The following is a 17,215-nucleotide window of genomic DNA, read 5'->3' on the forward strand; positions in this document are numbered from 1 at the left end:
ATATGCTACCACCCCACACAGGATACATGATATATATTCACAATAACAATCTATACAAAACTTCCTTGGGGTAGCTTCATCCTCTTTCCCATATTCTGAAGCTGGTAAATAAAGGAAGCTTGCTAGTGAGCAGCTGATTAGAAACTATGGAACTCATCAATTGCATGCAATCGCCCTTCTTCGAGTCCCACGTGAGGGTAAAGGGTGATGAAGCAAGGCTATAGCGCTATCTAGTGGCTGTCTAGGAAGTAGCAAAGGTGATTTCGTTTAAAAAAGGACTTCTGTTTTATCACTGCATATGTGGAACCTGATTTCAGAGAAGAGCATCAAAAAGTGTTTTCGGATAAAAACACAGGTGTCCAAGAACCATAACTGGCCACAGCTGTAGCTATTTTACGAACTAGTCTTTCCTCCTGTTAACAATATACAGCTTTGTTAACACCGTCTAGCATTTTTGCTGGGGGTAAGGGGTTAGGAACTAAAGTGTTTAAGATTTGGTCTCTTTAAGTCTACTTTGAAATATTCTTTTGGTTTTCTAGGATGCCCCTCAGCAGCAATGAGGAAATGTCCATATTGTTAGGCTGCTTCTCCTACCTGTGGTACATCTGGCTTCTCTTCCTGGGGTTCCTGACACCCCTTAGATATCCCTTAACCTCTCCAGTCTCTCTCCTCAAGGAGAGAGTCCTGTGGACCCATGCTGCTGCGTGTGGCCTTTCATCCCCAGCCCTGATTTACAGAGAGACTGGACAGGTTAGGGAGTGACATCTACTGGACCACACAGGGCAGTAACAACACAGAGGGCAGATTCCGTCAGAGGCACTGGAGCAAATGAACTATCCGCTACGCCCTGTGACGGGACAGACTGGTGGGCAGCACCTCCTTGCTGGCATCTGATGCAACCACAGGCAGGTGATGGCTGTACGTGGAGTGGCTCGTTAGGAACTGCATCTCAAAAGGCTTCACTGGGCTGTGCCTCGAGGTCAGTTCCTGCCCCTGGCACTGGGCTGACACCTATGTGTGGCAGTCCTTCCCCTGGTCAAATGTGGCATTGCCTCCTAGGCCACAAGCAGGGGTTCTTGTGGACTTAGGCATTGGCCACCTTACCAACCGGAGTTCTGTTCTGTGGTAGTTATCCTCGCCCTGCAGATATAATACCCATATAGTCATGGGGTGGGGTGAGATGATGGGAACAGGAAGTGGAAATGCTTGTTGCCTCCTCTTCCTAAAGTGTACCAAGGTTTACACTTTAGGCAGCATCCAAATTCTTTTTTTTTCTTTTTTAGATGGAGTCTTGCTCTGTTGCCCAGGTTGGAGTGCAGTGGCACGATCTCGGCTCACTGCAAGCTCCGCCTCCCAGGTTCACGCCAGTCTCCTGCCTCAGTCTCCTGAGTAGCTGAGACTACAGGCACCCGCCACCACGCCTGGCAAATTTTTTGTACTTTTAGTAGAGATGATGTTTCACTGCGTTAGCCAGGATGGCCTCGATCTCCTGACCTCATGATCCTCCCACCTCGGCCTCCGAAAGTGCTGGGATTACAGGTGTGAGCCACCGCGCCCACCCTGCAGCAGCCAAATTCTAAGGTGAAAACCAGATGACTATTTGCATTGTATTTCTAGGTCATGCTGTATGGGAAAAGACCAGTCTTTGAATATTAGAATTACATTCTGCTTACCCTAAGAGAGGATACTGGAACAGAACTTGATCAAGGGAATAGAGGTTTGGGGTCCCATCTCACTCTCCTTCTCATATGTGATCAGATAAGCAAAATTACTGGAATATCTTCCTCTTTGCTTCTCTTTTCTATTCAAAACACGTGAATTTCTCAATGTCTATGCATACATTAGACAATCTTCCTCAATAATACCAAACTATGTGAGAAATGGGGGTCCCTACAGAGTATTAAGGGGGTACATGGGCTGAGTGCGGTGGCTCATGCCTGTAATCCCAGCACTTTGGGAGGCCGAGGCAGGTGGAACACCTGAGGTCAGGAGTTGGAGACAGCCTGCCCAACATGGCAAAACCCTGTCTCTACTAAAAATACAAAAAATTAGCCAGACGTGGTGGCAGGTGCCTGTAATCACAGCTACTCAGGAGGCTGAGGCAGGAGAATCACTTGAACCAGGGAGGTGGAGGTTGCAGTGAGCTGAGATCACACCATTGCACTCCAGCCTGGGCGACAGAGCAAGACTCTGTCTCAAAAACAAAAACAAAAACAAAAACAAAGACAAGAACAACAACAACAAAAACAGGGCACATGGAGAAAGACAATAACTCTAAAGAGGCAAGAGCTCAAAGCTTCAGGATGAATGTCTGAACTTAGCATTGAAGAATGCATACAATTTAGAGAGGAATTAATGTGGGAGGGCAGTCTAGGCAGGAGAGCATGAGCAAAAGCGCAGGAGCAGGGATGTGCAGAGCTCATAATTTAGGAAAAAGGACTGGTCCAGGGTCACTGGGTTTAAGACTGTGTGATGGGAAAAGGTGGTGAGATGGCCAGGCGCAGTGGCTCACGCCTGTAATCCCAGCACTTTGCAAGGCCAAGGCGGGCAGATCACCTGAGGTCAAGAGTTCAAGACCAGCCTGGTCAACATAGTGAATCCCATCTGTACTAAAAATACAAAAATTAGCTAGGCATAGTGGCGCATGTCCCAGCTACTTGGGAGACTGAGTTGGGACAATCACTTGAACCTGGGAAGCAGAGGTTGCAGTGAGCCAAGATCACGTGCCACTGCACTCCAGCCTGGACAACAGAGTGAGACTGTCTCAAAAAAAAAAAGGTGGCCGGGCGCGGTGGCTCAAGCCTGTAATCCCAGCACTTTGGGAGGCCGAGACGGGCGGATCACGAGGTCAGGAGATCGAGACCATCCTGGCTAATATGGTGAAACCCCGTCTCTACTAAAAAATACAAAAAACTAGCCGGGCGACGAGGCGGGCGCCTGTAGTCCCAGCTACTCGGGAGGCTGAGACAGGAGAATGGCGTGAACCCGGGAGGCGGAGCTTGCAGTGAGCTGAGAGCCGGCCACTGCACTCCAGCCTGGGCGGCAGAGCAAGACTCCGTCTCAAAAAAAAAAAAAAAAAAAAAAGGTGGTGAGAATTAGATTAGAACGGGCCGGGCGCGGTGGCTCAAGCCTGTAATCCCAGCACTTTGGGAGGCCGAGACGGGCGGATCATGAGGTCAGGAGATCGAGACCATCCTGGCTAACACGGTGAAACCCCGTCTCTACTAAAAAATACAAAAAACTAGCCGGCGAGTTGGCGGGCGCCTGTAGTCCCAGCTACTCCGGAGGCTGAGGCAGGAGAATGGCATAAACCCGGGAGGCGGAGCTTGCAGTGAGCTGAGGTCCGGCCACTGCACTCCAGCCTGGGCAACAGAGCAAGACTCCGTCTCAAAAAAAAAAAAAAAAAAAAGAGAATTAGATTAGAACAAAATTCGGTTGAGGTCTGTGCTCAGATCCTGTTTCATGGATGTCTGATTCTACTCAAGGAGGCTTTGGGGATACAGAATCTAAGCACTAATGGTCCTCGGAGGTCTTCAAGGGATAAGGTTCCCTGTCCATTTTCCCTAGGAATCACCTCTATAGTATCTTTCTGTGTGCAAAGGAACCCACAGGGGAGGAGTAAAGATGGAACCTTCAATTCAGGAAGGTGATTGCAGGCAAGTAACTAAGCCTCAATTTCCTCAGGTGCAAAATGTGGGTAATTGACTTGCCTAATACATAGGATCGCTGTGAAGGCCAAAGGGCTAGGATCACAAGCCTTGGAATTACAAGAGTCCCACCTCTGCTCTGTCATTTACTAGCTGTGTGAACCTCATACACTGATAAGTCCTTACTTTCACAGAGCCTCAGTTTTTGTTCAGTAACGTGGTTATAATAGTATTTACCTCCTAAGGTTGACCTGATGATTAATCAGAATAATGAATATAAAATGCTTAGCAAAAACGTACTCAGCAAATATTGGTTATAATGGTTGAGAAAATGACATGTACTACATACATGAGGTTTCATTGTCTGAAACACGTACGATTTGTTACCAAAAGACTTATCCTGGGCCAGCGCAGTGGCTTACGCCTGTAATCCCAGCACTTGGGAAGGCCAAGGCAGGAGGATTGCTTGAGACCTGGGCAACATGGTGAGATACTGTCTCTACAAAAAATCAGCCGCCCATGGTGATGTGTGCCTGTACCTCAGCTACTCCAGAAGGTGAGGTGGGAGGATCCCTTGAGCCCAGGAGCAGTGAGGTTGCAATGAGCCGTGATCGCGCCGCAGCACTCCATCCTGGGCGACAGAGCAAGACCCTTTCTGAAAGAAAAAAAATAAAAATAAATAAATGATTTTAAAAAGAAAAGAAAGACTTAATCGGGAGGAGTGGCTACCTAGTGCAAATAAACAGAACAAAAATCTAGGGCCGCTGTAGCGGGCAAATTCGTTCACCAATTCCAACCAGACCCCGCCTCCAAGCAGGCAAGCCCCGCCCGCCCCAGGCTGCACTCTTGTCCCTGCCCCGATGCGCCTGCGCAGAGCGGGCCGCCGGCAGCCTAGGCGATGAGGGTGTTGGTGCGGCGCTGTTGGGGTCCTCCGCTGGCTCATGGCGCTGGGCGTGGGAGGCCGAGTCCCCAGTGGCGAGCGCTGGCCCGGCTCGGCTGGGAGGACTCCAGAGTCCGCGAGAAGCCTCCCTGGCGGGTGCTCTTCTTCGGCACGGACCAGTTCGCCTGCGAGGCGCTGCGGGCGCTGCACGCCGCCAGGTACCCGGGCCAGGGATCCGGGGACCCGGCCGCTGAAGGCCCCCAGGCCGCGCCCGGGAGGCCGCCCCGAGGGTTTTGGACTTCTGGTCGCGGAAAGCAGGGGCGCCATAGCGGTGTGGGCCCAGATCTCGGCGTCTCCCGGCGCCCGGAAGGTCCGCCATTCCCGCCGGTCAGCCTTTGGGCGCCCAGTCCCTGCGGTCTGCGACCCCCACTTCCCGCCGCCTCTGTGGGTTCTCCAGGCGCCCCGCCACCCACGCTGTGCCTAGCCGGGGCTGGGCGCTCTGCCTGCATCCCTCGGGCCAGTCCCACGGCCTCCCTGCCCGTTTTGCGTGTGGGGAATCCGTGGCTCAGAGAGGTTTTGCGATTGCCGAAGGTCATCAGTCGAGGTGGTTCGGACTAAAACCGGGTCCCACTTCAAAGTTCCCTGCTTTGCATTTCCTCCTCTTGCCCCCATCCTTCGGCACACCCATATCGAGCTCTTTTGCTCCCCCTGTGCTCCTTGTATACAAGGACATAGTCCACAAGCTTCCTGTTTTCAAAAGGATAAATTTATAAATCAGAACTGTTAGGTATACATTTAGTATTCATAATATTTAACAAGTCTTGTTTACTGGGAAAGAAAATTATTTGAAATCCAACCAGTCCTGAGAGTCCATGGTATGTGGTGGCAAGACCATATATACTTCTCTCTTTTTCCCAATTAGTGTTTTTTATTTCCCCATTCTGTTTTTTCCTGACGCAGTCCCCCTTCCACTTTTTTTGTCATCCCTATCTCCTCCTCCCTACAAATACTTCCCTGCAGCCCCTCGTGTATTGAATCCTTCGTCAGTCCCCTGTGTAGTTTTCCTCTCTTCACACACCCCTCTGTGCACACACCCGGAAGGAAACCCCGTGTTGCCTTTGCACATCCTCCATGGGCTGCTCTTGTCACATGCGTCTCTCACTGCATTTATACATTTATACCAACACTTTTGTTTTTGTTTGTTTTTGAGGCGGGGTCTCGCGCTGTCTCCCAGGCTGGAGTGCAGTGGCCAGCTCATAGTTCACTGCAGCCTCGACTTCAAGGATCAAGCAGTCCTCCCACCTCAGCTTCCAGAGTAGCTAGGACTACGGGTGCGCACCATCACGCCTGATTTTTAAATTTTTTGTAGAGGCAGGTTTTCACCATGTTGTCCAGGCTTATCTCAAACTCCTGGGATCGATCGATCCTCCCACCTTGGCTTCCCGAAGTGCTGAGATTACAGGCATGAGCCATCATTCCTGGCCTATCCTGATACTTCTGATGATGCTTCACTTGGCAGCTCCATTACTCCTGTGCTTTCTTTATAATGCCCCAGGACATACTCCTCATAACTCCTTAACATGTGCATACAATACCTGTATAATAAATGTTCCCCCTTGGGTACTAGAATACTATGCAGCAGGTAAAAAGGATGAGGTAGTGCTACATGTACTGCCATGGAATGATGCCCATGTTATGTATTTTTGTTTTTTAAAAAGTAGTGTGATGATATCATGGTTATGGTAAAAAAAAAAGTTCCATGGATTCAAAGGATATACAGTGAAAAGTTACCTACTTCCACCTCTCTTTAGCCGTTCCCAGTTCCTTTATCCAGAGACAGCCACTGTTTTCAGTTCCTTCTAGAAATGTGCAGTGCAAATACAAGTATATGTATATTTAACCCATTTTTTTTTTTTTTTTTTTTTGAGGCAGAGTCTCGCTCTGTCGCCTGGACTGGAGTGCAGTGGCCGAATCTCAGCTCACTGCAAGCTCCGCCTCCCGGGTTTACGCCATTCTCCTGCCTCAGCCTCCCGAGTAGCTGGGACTACAGGCGCCCGCCACCTCGCCCGGCTAGTTTTTGTATTTTTAGTAGAGACGGGGTTTCACCGTGTTAGCCAGGATGTTCTCGATCTCCTGACCTCGTGATCCTCCCGTCTCGGCCTCCCAAAGTGCTGGGATTACAGGCTTGAGCCACCGCGCCCGGCCAACCCATTTTTCAAGAAGACTCACATCATGGCATAAATAGCATTGTTAAGAGGAAAAAAATGCAAAGCAGTATGTAATATCCCAGTTGTGTAAAGTATCCATACTATATATGTTTCTGTATGCACAGGAAATCCCTAGAATGATACTGTTCAAACAGTAGCCACTAGTCATGTGTCGCTCTTTACATTTTAAGTAATAAAAATTAAATAAAAAATGAAAACTGAGGCCAGGCATGATGGTTCACGCATGTAATCTCAGCACTTTGGGAGGTGGAGGCAGATGGATCACTTGAGGTCAGGAGTTCGAGACCAGCCTGGCCAACATGGGGAAACCCTGCCTCCACTAAAAAACACAAAAATTAGCTGGGTGTGGTGGTGCATGCCTGTAATCCCAGCTACTTGGGAGACTTGAGTCAGGAGAATCACTTGAACCCCGGGGGCAGAGGTTACAGTGAGCTGAGATCACTCCGCTGCACTCCAGCCTGGGTGACAGTGAGACTCCATCTCAAAAAAGAAAAGATGAAAACTCAGTCTCTCACACTAGTTTTAATCATTTAGCCCTAAATGCTTCATGAATTTAATCATACACATTCTTAGCGATATGTGAAGTCGTTTTAGCTTTGAGTCATTGCCTTAACACTCACACTTTTCTTCCAATCTAAATTAGGGAAAACAAAGAGGAAGAGTTAATCGACAAACTGGAGGTGGTCACAATGCCTTCCCCATCACCAAGAGGACTGCCAGTGAAGCAATATGCTGTGCAGTCTCAGCTTCCAATATACGAGTGGCCGGACGTGGGATCTGGAGAATATGATGTTGGAGTAGTGGCTTCGTTTGGCCGACTTTTGAGTGAGGCTCTTATTCTTAAATTTCCCTAGTAAGTTTTATTTGTAAGGAAATACAGTATAGAAACCTTGGTCTTTATAAATGGGCCTTGTATCTAAAATGTGATAATTTGAACTCCAGTTATGCTTTCTGTAATCTTTTTTTTTTTATTTTTACCATTTTATTTTTGTGTACATGTTTGCTTAAAGTCAATGAATTTCTCTGCCAGCTTCAGGTAACTGAAGGGCCTTTATAAGTAGTTTATATTGTTTAAACCCAAGGTATGCTGCAAACAGTCTGGAACACAATAGGAGATAACATCTTTCTAAAGACAGGCTTAGAAATTTGAATCCAGTAACTTAAGATGTTCCCTTTCTCTGGTAACAGAGTTGATTCATACCAGGCTGCTAGGCCTCCAGTCACAGGTATAGACAAGAAAACAGGGTATAGACCACCAAAAGCAAGACCAACCAATCCATTCTGTGTTATGGTACAGGTTTCACAATTCAAATCACCTGTATTCGAAGGAAAATTTACAAAACTTTTGTAAGCTGTGTTTGTTGTAAGAAAAGGGATCACTGCCATTATTAAGTTAGCAGCTATAAGAGCCTGTGCCATGTTCAAGACGTGTTGAAAAAGACTATTTGCTATGAGGCCACAGAGGGCAGCATTAAATCCAACATATGCTGATCCCTGTTCAGGTAGCTTGTGGAAGCTGGTTAATTTTTCTGGTTATGACATCAAAAATTGTTAAGTTTTCCTTGATAGTATTGGATTTATGATTTTCCATCTTGAGCCTTATGCTCTTCTCCCAGCAGTGGTGTGCCTCCCCAGGTCATCTTCAGCCACGCGGGGGCTCACTGAAGCCTTTGCTTAACTTGCCTGGGCACAGCCATATTTGGCTGACACATGACTCGGCCTGATATTTTCTTTTCAAGTACTAAAGAACATTTTATTTGTGGCATGAGTTGTCAAAATGTATTTAATTCCTTATCACCCTCTGTAAGCTTTCATCCACCTTCGTTTAAATTCCATATATATGCCAAAAACACCCAAATTGATCCCTCTAGCTCAGCTCTGTCCCCAAACTCTAGTCCCCTAATACCTACTGCCTCCACAGCTCTGCCTGGATGTCTGATAGCCGCTTTACATTCAAGATACCCAAAGCATCTCCTAAAATCTTTATCTCAGTAAATGGCTACTCCATCCTTCTAGCTGCTTGCACCAAAATCCTGGAGTCATGCTTGATTTGTTACACCCCATATCCAATCCATTAGTAAATCCTATTGGCTCTGCCTTCAAAATCTGTGTAGAATCTGTCTGTATCTCATCACTTCCACTGCTGCCACTCTCGCCTACATTACTGCAGAAGCCTCCTAACTGGTCCCTACTTCTGTCCTTGGCCCTCTCAGTCTTTTACCAATCCAGCAGCCAAAATGATCCTGTATTTATTTATTTATTTCTATTTTATTGTTTTTAGAGACAGAGTCTTGCTGTCACCCAGGCTGGAGTACGGTGTTGCTATCTTAGCTCACTGCAGCGCAGCCCCAGACTCAAGGGATCTTCCTGCCTCAGCCTTCTGAGTAGCTAGGACTATAAGAATGTGCCACCACACTCAGCTCTTTTTTTTTTTTAGAGACAGGGGTCTCGCTATGTGGCCCAAGCTGGTCTCAAACTCCTGGCTGCACGTAATTTTCCTGCCTTGGCCTACCAAAGTTTTGGGATTATAGGCATGAGCCACTGTACCCTGCCTCAAAGTGATCCTTTTAAAACATAAGTCAGATCATGTCACTCTGCTCAAAATCCTCTGGTAGTTTTCTGTCTTACTCAGAGTAAAAGTTAGGCCAGGCCTAACTGGCCTCCCAGCTGTGCCTTGAACTTGCCGAGCATTTACCTTCTTCAAGATCTTTGTACTTAATATCCCCTCTGCCTGGAATGCTTTTCTCCCATATATATGCATAGTTATTTCCTTCTTCATGTTCTTGTTCAAGTGAAAGCTTTCTCTGACCACTACTAAAATTGTAATCTGTCCCCCTCATATTCCTCTTTGCTTTATTTTCTCCGTAGCCCTCAGCATCATCTGGCAAACCTTTTACATATTTTGTTTTTTCTTGCTTATCTCCCACTCTTTGTACATAAACTCCCTGAGGGCAGGGTTTTTTTTTTCTATCTGGTTCACTGCTGCTTGTATGCCTAACACTTAGAACAGTGCCCACACATAGAGTGTGCTCAGTGAATGTTTGTTGGATTGGGCTGAACAGTGAGACTCAGAATATAAGACTTTCTCATATGTACATGCTCCCAAGTGCACAGAATCATGCTGATGGAGGCATCATTAAACTAATGACAGATTAATAAAGTATTTAAATTGCACATGCATGGATGATAGGTATATTAGGATAAACAGCAAAGGTGAATGGATCATTTGGTGGGGATTCAAGAAGCTTATTTTAGGCTGGGCGTGGTGGCTCACACCTGTGATCCCAGCACTTTGGGAGGCCGAGGCAGGTCACTGGAAGGTAGGAGTTAGAGATCACCCTGGGCAACATCCTAAGACCCTATCTCTACAAAAAATAAAAAAGTATCTGGATATGGTGGATGCACTTGTAGTCTCGGCAACTTAGGAGGCTGAGGTGGGAGGATCTCTTGAGCTTGGGAGGTTGAGGCTGCAGTGAGCCATCCAGCCTGGGCAACAGAGCGAGACCCTGTCTCAAAAAATTTTTTTTTTTTTTTTTTTTTTTTTTTGAGACGGAGTCTTGCTCTGTCACCCAGGCTGGAGTGCAGTGGCGGGATCTCAGCTCACTGCAAGCTCCGCCTCCCGGGTTCACGCTATTCTCCTGCCTCAGCCTCCGGAGTAGCTGGGACTACAGGCGCCCGCCACCTCGCCCGGCTAGTTTTTTTGTATTTTTTAGTAGAGACGGGGTTTCACCATGTTAGCCAGGATGGTCTCGATCTCCTGACCTCGTGATCCGCCCGTCTCGGCCTCCCAAAGTGCTGGGATTACAGGCTTGAGCCACCGCGCCCGGCTCAAAAAAATTTTTTAAATAAAGAAAGGAAAAAAAGAAAAAGCTTATTTTAGGCAGTCTGTATGTAAACCAAGTGAAGTGAGGATAGTTATGTGACTAAACTATAAAATTAGAATTGTTCATGAGATGCATAATAGGGTTTGAGTGGTTCTCTTATAGTCATAAATGCATTTTAAAATCTTATTTAAAAACTCCCAGACATCATGGGCTGTTGTAGAACATCTTTTTTGTTTGTTTGTTTGTTTGAGACAGAGTTTCGCTTTTGTTGCCCATGCTGGAATGCAATGGTGTGATCTTGGCTTACCACAACCTCCGCCTCCCGAGTTCAAGCGATTCTCCTGCCTCAGCCTTCCGAGTAGCTGGGATTACAAGCATGCACCACCACACCTAGCTAATTTTGTATTTTTAGTAGAGACAGGGTTTCTCCATGTTGGTCAGGCTGGTCTCAAACTCCCGATCTCAGGTGATCTGCCTGCTTTGGCCTCCCAAAGTGCAGGGATTACAGGCATGAGCCACTGCACCCAGCCAGAACATCTTTAGACAGCGAATAGTTGTCCTGGTTCTGTTTTTAATTAAATTTCATTGGTTTCTTACTGTGAGAGAGTGAATTAACATTAACTTTTTTCGTTTCAGGTGATAAAAGACTTAGATTTAACTGTCAGTTTTTCCAAATTTCTGGGAAAGTTTCATAATGAAAAGTAGCATAATAGCTTAGGTACTGGTAACAAAGTGGTAAAGCCCACTGACATACTAATTTCTGCGTCTTCTAACTCAGTGGCATATTGAATGTCCATCCGAGTTGCCTCCCGAGATGGCGTGGCCCAGCCCCTGTAATCCATACAGTGCTTCACGGAGACACAGTTACTGGAGTAACAATTATGCAAATTAGACCTAAAAGGTAGCACGTATTTTTCTTTCTTGAGATTTTTGTGATTTTAAATGTTGATGTCAGCCTGTTTGGGTGGCATTGGATGAATGGGTGGTGCTCACTAATTTCTGTGACTCCAGAGGGCTTCTTTTGCTTTTATATCCTTTCTGTTTTCTCCTGGTTTCTAACATCAACCGTATGTCTTTTGGTATTTATGCAGGGTCTCTTTAAAGTTCATATGAAAATTTTAATTTGTTAATTGAAATCAGTTATATTATCAATACTTGGATTTCTATAAAAGATGTTGTATAAATGAGAGATGGATTTTTGTATGTGAATTGTTCTGAATCTTGGTTTTGCTGGCCTTGGTTTCTAAACTATGGCCAAAAAATTTTTGGAATCTGAAGTAAGAATACATTGTATATCAATATGCAATATAATTGTCCTAAAACATTCATTTTGTCCTGTCATACCTACAGTTTAGAACAATTTAGAACAATTTTTTAAAAACAATTATTTCGAATTATTCAATCTCTGCCTGTTACCACCTAATTTCCCCTTAGAAAAGCATAATTTACAAGTTCACAAGAACAACATGGTATCTGGGATTTGCTTTAACTTACTTCAGAAAACAAGAGAGGGAGTAGATGAGACAAGAGTGGCAAAACTTTGCCTGTAATCCTAACACTTTGGGAGGCCGAGGTGGGAAGATCACTTGAGTCTGGGAGTTCAGTACCACCCTGGGCAACATATAAAAAATTAAAAAATTAGCCAGGTGTGGTGGTACACACCTGTAGTCGCAGTTACTCAGGAGGCTGAGGTGAGAGGATCTCTTCAGCCTAGGAGGTTGAGGCTGCAGTGAGGCAAGATCGCGCCATTGCATTCCGGCCTGGGTGATGGAGCAAGAATCTGTCTCAAAAAAAAAAAAAAATCTGAATGATGTGTATATGATGATTCATTAGACTGTTCACTCTGTTTTTGTGAATGTTTGCAATTTTTCACAATAAACATATTATTAAAGCTCCTAGGTTAGAAATAGAATTAACAAAAACACAAAGTAAAAAAATTTAAGTAAAGCATATTTCTCATGAAAACCTGTGGCCAGTGTTTACAGAGCTTGATGTAAAATGTCAGACTTGTGGGAATGCAAATATACTTACATTTACTTTTTTTTTTTCTTGAGGCGAAGTCTCACTCTGTCACCCAGGCTGGAATGTAGTGCAGTGATCTCAGCTCACTGCAACCTCAGCTTCCCAAGTTCAAGCGATTCTCCTGCTACAGCTTCCCGAGTAGCTAGGACTACAGGCACACGCCACCATGCCCAGCTAATTTTTTTGTATTTTTAGTAGAGATGGGGTTTCACCATGTTGGCCAGGATGGTCTCGATCTCTTGACGTTGTGATCCGCCCACCTCGGTCTCTCAAAGTGCGGTGATTACAAGAGCCAACAGGCCTGGCCCTACTTATAATCACCCATGGTGATAATCTAGGCAAAACTCTTATCCTTTGAGGAAGGGACTATAGAAAGAAATAATTATGGGCCGGGCGCGGTGGCTCAAGCCTGTAATCCCAGCACTTTGGGAGGCCAAGACGGGCGGATCACTAGGTCAGGAGATTGAGACCATCCTGGCTAACACGGTAAAACCCCGTCTCTACTAAAAAATACAAAAAACTAGCTGGGCAAGGTGGCGGGCGCCTGTAGTCCCAGCTACTCAGGAGGCTGAGGCAGGAGAATGGTGTAAACCAGGGAGGCGGAGCTTGCAGTGAGCTGAGATCCAGCCACTGTACTCCAGCCTGGGCGACAGAGCGAGACTCCGTCTCAAAAAAAAAAAAAAAAAAAGAAATAATTATGAATATCCTAACTGTACTTCCATGGAAAATAAATTCTTTGCCTTATGCTTTTCATATATAGAGATTTTTTTCATGCTATTACTGATCGTACAATTTTTCTGTAATTGTAATTAAATTCCTGATACACAACTGTATCCTTTCTTTGCTTTAGGAAAAAATAAATTTAGACTCTAAATACAGGCTATATTTTGTTTTCCCATCTTTCAAACTGACATATCTTCCTTGCTAATGGCTATCTTTTTTTATTTTTTTATTTTTTAAGAGATAAGGGTTAGCTGTGTTGCCCAGGCTGGTCTCAAACTCCAGGGATCAAGCAATTCTGCTGCCTCAGCCTCCCGAGCAACTGGGACTATAGGCATGCAGACCACTGTACCCAGCTTGTATCTTTTTCTGTGTAGACAAACATTGATTCAGGAAATAGTAATCATTGTTATTTGCTTTTGATTTTTTGCTAGGTTTGATGTAGGTCCAATTCTCAAACAAGAAACTATTCCTGTGCCACCCAAGAGCACTGCAAAGGAATTGGAAGTAGTGTTGTCAAGACTGGGTGCCAACATGGTAAAATTCTCCAATATCGTACTGCTTTTTACTCATTTAGTGGGTTTCCTAAGTGGTTATGAAAAGAACAATTTTGTGACTTCTAATTTTCTTGAAAACAAAAAAGGATAGTTTCTGTCTTTGGCTTCCTAAAAATTAGCCTGGCATTTGTGATCTTATGTAAATCTTTGAGAATTTTATGAGGAGTAAGTACTAAATAAAGGCTTTCAAGTGAGACAGGTGATCTTACATGGCCTACTACATGTCATAGTGTGGCCTTAGACTATTCTTCCCAATTTCAGTCTTCTCACTTTCATATGTATACCTTGCATCCCTGTCAGAATGAACTAACAGCAGTTTCCTAAGCGACTCTTAACTTTCCTTCCATTTCTTTGCCTGGCTTCAGTCATTTACGCTAGAATTCTGCTGACCGTTCTACCTGTAGATGATCTTTCTTCCCTCTGTGGCTTTGTATATATAGCTCATTGAGACTGCATGAATAGGGTCAGGGTAAATGTTTAATGACTAAATTTATGTTTTCCATATGAATGGGTTAATTTTATACAGAGGAATATATTTTTTTCCCCACCTGTATAGATGGTGTTTCCTATTCTAGGCACTTACCTCATAAATGATCTTAATGATAGTGACTGCCATTTATTGAACACTGGCTTATGTACTACGACTGTTATAGATACTCTGTGGACTTTTTTTTTTACCCTCCCAACTTTGAGGCAGTTGTTGCTGTTGATTGTTTCACAGATGATGACATTGAAGGCCAGAGATAAGCTAAATAACTTTTCCACAATGAGACAGCTGGTAGGTGGTGGAACTAGGACTTGAACCCAGAGCTGGGTGACTCAATAGTACATTCTCTTTTTTTTTTTTTTTTTGAGACAGAGTCTCGCTCTGTCGCCCAGGCTGGAGTGCAGTGGCGTGATCTCGGCTCACTGCAAGCTCCGCCTCCCAGGTTCACTCCATTCTTCTGCCTCAGCCTCCTGAGTAGCTGGGACTACAGGCGCCCGCCACCGCGCCCGGCTAATTTTTTGTATTTTTAGTAGAGACGGGGTTTCACCGTGGTCTCGATCTCCTGACCTTTGTGATCCGCCCGACTCGGCCTCCCAAAGTGCTGGGATTACAGGCGTGAGCCACTGCACCCGGCTGTAGTACATTCTCTTATGAGATTTCACTGCCTTGTTACCCATGGAGTGAGAGTGTATATAGCCAAGCATGGGCTCTCCTGGTGCCAAAGCTTCCACAGCATTCTCTAGAAGTGAGTCAATGACCTCTATCTACAGACAGCAGAATCTCTACTGAGGTTTCCCCAAGTAGACACCTATCCTCACAGCTTAAGCCAATGTACTACCTTGCCCTGCCACGTAGATCTTTTAAAGTTATAGGTTCAGCCTTGAAGAGCCAATAGTAAAGAAAAAAAATTTTTTTTTTTTTGAGACGGAGTCTCGCTCTGTCGCCCGGGCTGGAGTGCAGTGGCCGGATCTCAGCTCACTGCAAGCTCCGTCTCCTGGGTTCCCGCCATTCTCCTGCCTCAGCCTCCCGAGTAGCTGGGACTACAGGCGCCCGCCACCTCGCCCGGCTAGTTTTTTGTATTTTTTAGTAGAGACGGGGTTTCACCGTATTAGCCAGGATGGTCTCAATCTCCTGACCTAGTGATCCGCCCGTCTCGGCCTCCCAAAGTGCTGGGATTACAGGCTTGAGCCACTGCGCCCGGCCAAGAAAAAATTTTTTAAATTGAAAAACAGAAAAAGAAAAAAAAGAAAGCTACAGGTTATTTCATGGTACTGAATTGTAATGTGTTTCTGCTTTTGTTCTTATGTTCATTTTGAATATATCACACTCTTTTTTTTTGTAGCTCATTTCAGTTTTGAAAAATTTGCCTGAAAGTCTGAGCAATGGAAGGCAGCAGCCAACAGAGGGGGCGACTTATGGTGAGTGGGGGCTGCAGACTCTCACATCTTTCTGAAGGTTCTGCTTGTCATGATAGCATCTGAACATTCTGACTTCTTAGCTGTACTTTTCCCTTAATTTTGATTGAGTGCCCACTTTATGGTGCTTTTCCACAGAATGGTAGAAAGCATTCTTTCTCCCTCTTAGCATATAGCCTCATGAAGGATTGAGCATTTTTTTCCAACTTTTTGATTTTGAAAATATTAAATAGACTGGTATAATAAACACCAGTTTACCCGAGTCAACAATTATTAATGTTTGTCCATATTTTCTTTCTTTCTATGTATTTAGTATGTGTATTTTACATTTTGCTTATTCATTTGGAAGTATGAATCATGATCTTTCATTTCTAAGTAGTGTGCTTTTCCTAAGAAAAATGAACAATTTCCTAATAGCATCCAATGTTCAGTTCATATTTAAGTGTTCCTAATTGTCTAAAAATTTATTTTATAGTTGTTTTATTTTTCAAACTAGGATTTAGTTGTAATTAGTTGTTGTGTCTCTTTAGTCTCTAAAAAAGATTCCTCTTTTTTTCCTCGCTGTATGTCATTGACTTTTTGAAGAGACCAGGCCAGTTATTTGATTTGTTTGTTTTCTTCCAGTGTTGTTTAACTTGTTCCCTATCACTTATATTTCCTATAATTAGTTCTAAAGGTTTGGCTGGATTCAGGCTGAAAGTTTTTGGAAAGAGTGTGTTTCAGTGACGTTTGTTTTCTTCTTTTTTTTTTTTTAGTAGAGTTAGGAGTATAAATATTTGTTTCAGTTTTTTAATTTTAGGGATTACTTCTTATTTTTCTTTATGATTAAATGTTATTTTTTGAATATATAAAACATATAGCTGATTCAAAAGTTAATATACCTAGAGAAGTCTTACTTTTGTCCCCGCAGTCTTAAGGTACCACTTGAGTAAGCCAAGGTATCAGGTTGTACTAAAGCAAGTGAAGCTAAGTTTGATCACTTGGTTGAGATGGTGACCACCAGATCTTTCCAGTGTTAAGATGTGTTTTCCCTTTTGCAATTAGCAGATAATCTGTGGGGTAATACTACTGTGCAGATATCCTGTTCACCAACAACCTTTCACATGATGGTTTTAGTACAGATTGATATTCCTTGCCCAAATGAATTATTTCACTGTGGATTACAAAATGGCAATTTTCTAATTCCTTTTACATTTAATAGCTGGTATTGTTCTGGAAAGAAGAGTTTTTCCTCATTAATTGGAGATGAATTTTAGTTAATCCTAAAATGGGGACAGGGGCTTAATTCTTTCTCTTTAATTAGCATAAGAAGTTGATGCCATTAATTTCCTTCAGTTTTGGTGTCAGATGTGTTCTTTTTAGTATCATTTGACACGTAGATTTTCACTGATTGTGTTTTACAGTCGTAATTCTTTACATTGATCAAATTTCCCAT

At 44.3% G+C, this 17,215-nt stretch overlaps 1 protein-coding gene and 1 pseudogene across 1 annotated transcript in view; one reads left to right on the forward strand and one right to left on the reverse strand.

Annotated features, from left to right (window-relative positions):
- Positions 1 to 4,507: 4,507 nt before the first annotated feature.
- MTFMT (mitochondrial methionyl-tRNA formyltransferase) overlaps positions 4,508 to 17,215 on the forward strand; it is a 29,733-nt gene continuing 17,025 nt past the window's right edge. Inside the window, exons 1-5 of the mRNA XM_033189764.1 lie at positions 4,508 to 4,745; positions 7,399 to 7,608; positions 11,358 to 11,480; positions 13,756 to 13,858; positions 15,708 to 15,783. Coding sequence (XP_033045655.1) covers positions 4,546 to 4,745; positions 7,399 to 7,608; positions 11,358 to 11,480; positions 13,756 to 13,858; positions 15,708 to 15,783 — 712 coding nt within the window. The 5' untranslated portion in view covers positions 4,508 to 4,545. The remainder of the gene's footprint in view (positions 4,746 to 7,398; positions 7,609 to 11,357; positions 11,481 to 13,755; positions 13,859 to 15,707; positions 15,784 to 17,215) is intronic.
- Positions 7,766 to 8,593, reverse strand: LOC117070511 (annotated as a pseudogene).

The sequence above is a fragment of the Trachypithecus francoisi genome, unplaced genomic scaffold (assembly GCF_009764315.1).
Source record: "Trachypithecus francoisi isolate TF-2019V2 unplaced genomic scaffold, Tfra_2.0 Lachesis_group3, whole genome shotgun sequence".
Lineage (NCBI taxonomy): Eukaryota > Metazoa > Chordata > Mammalia > Primates > Cercopithecidae > Trachypithecus > Trachypithecus francoisi.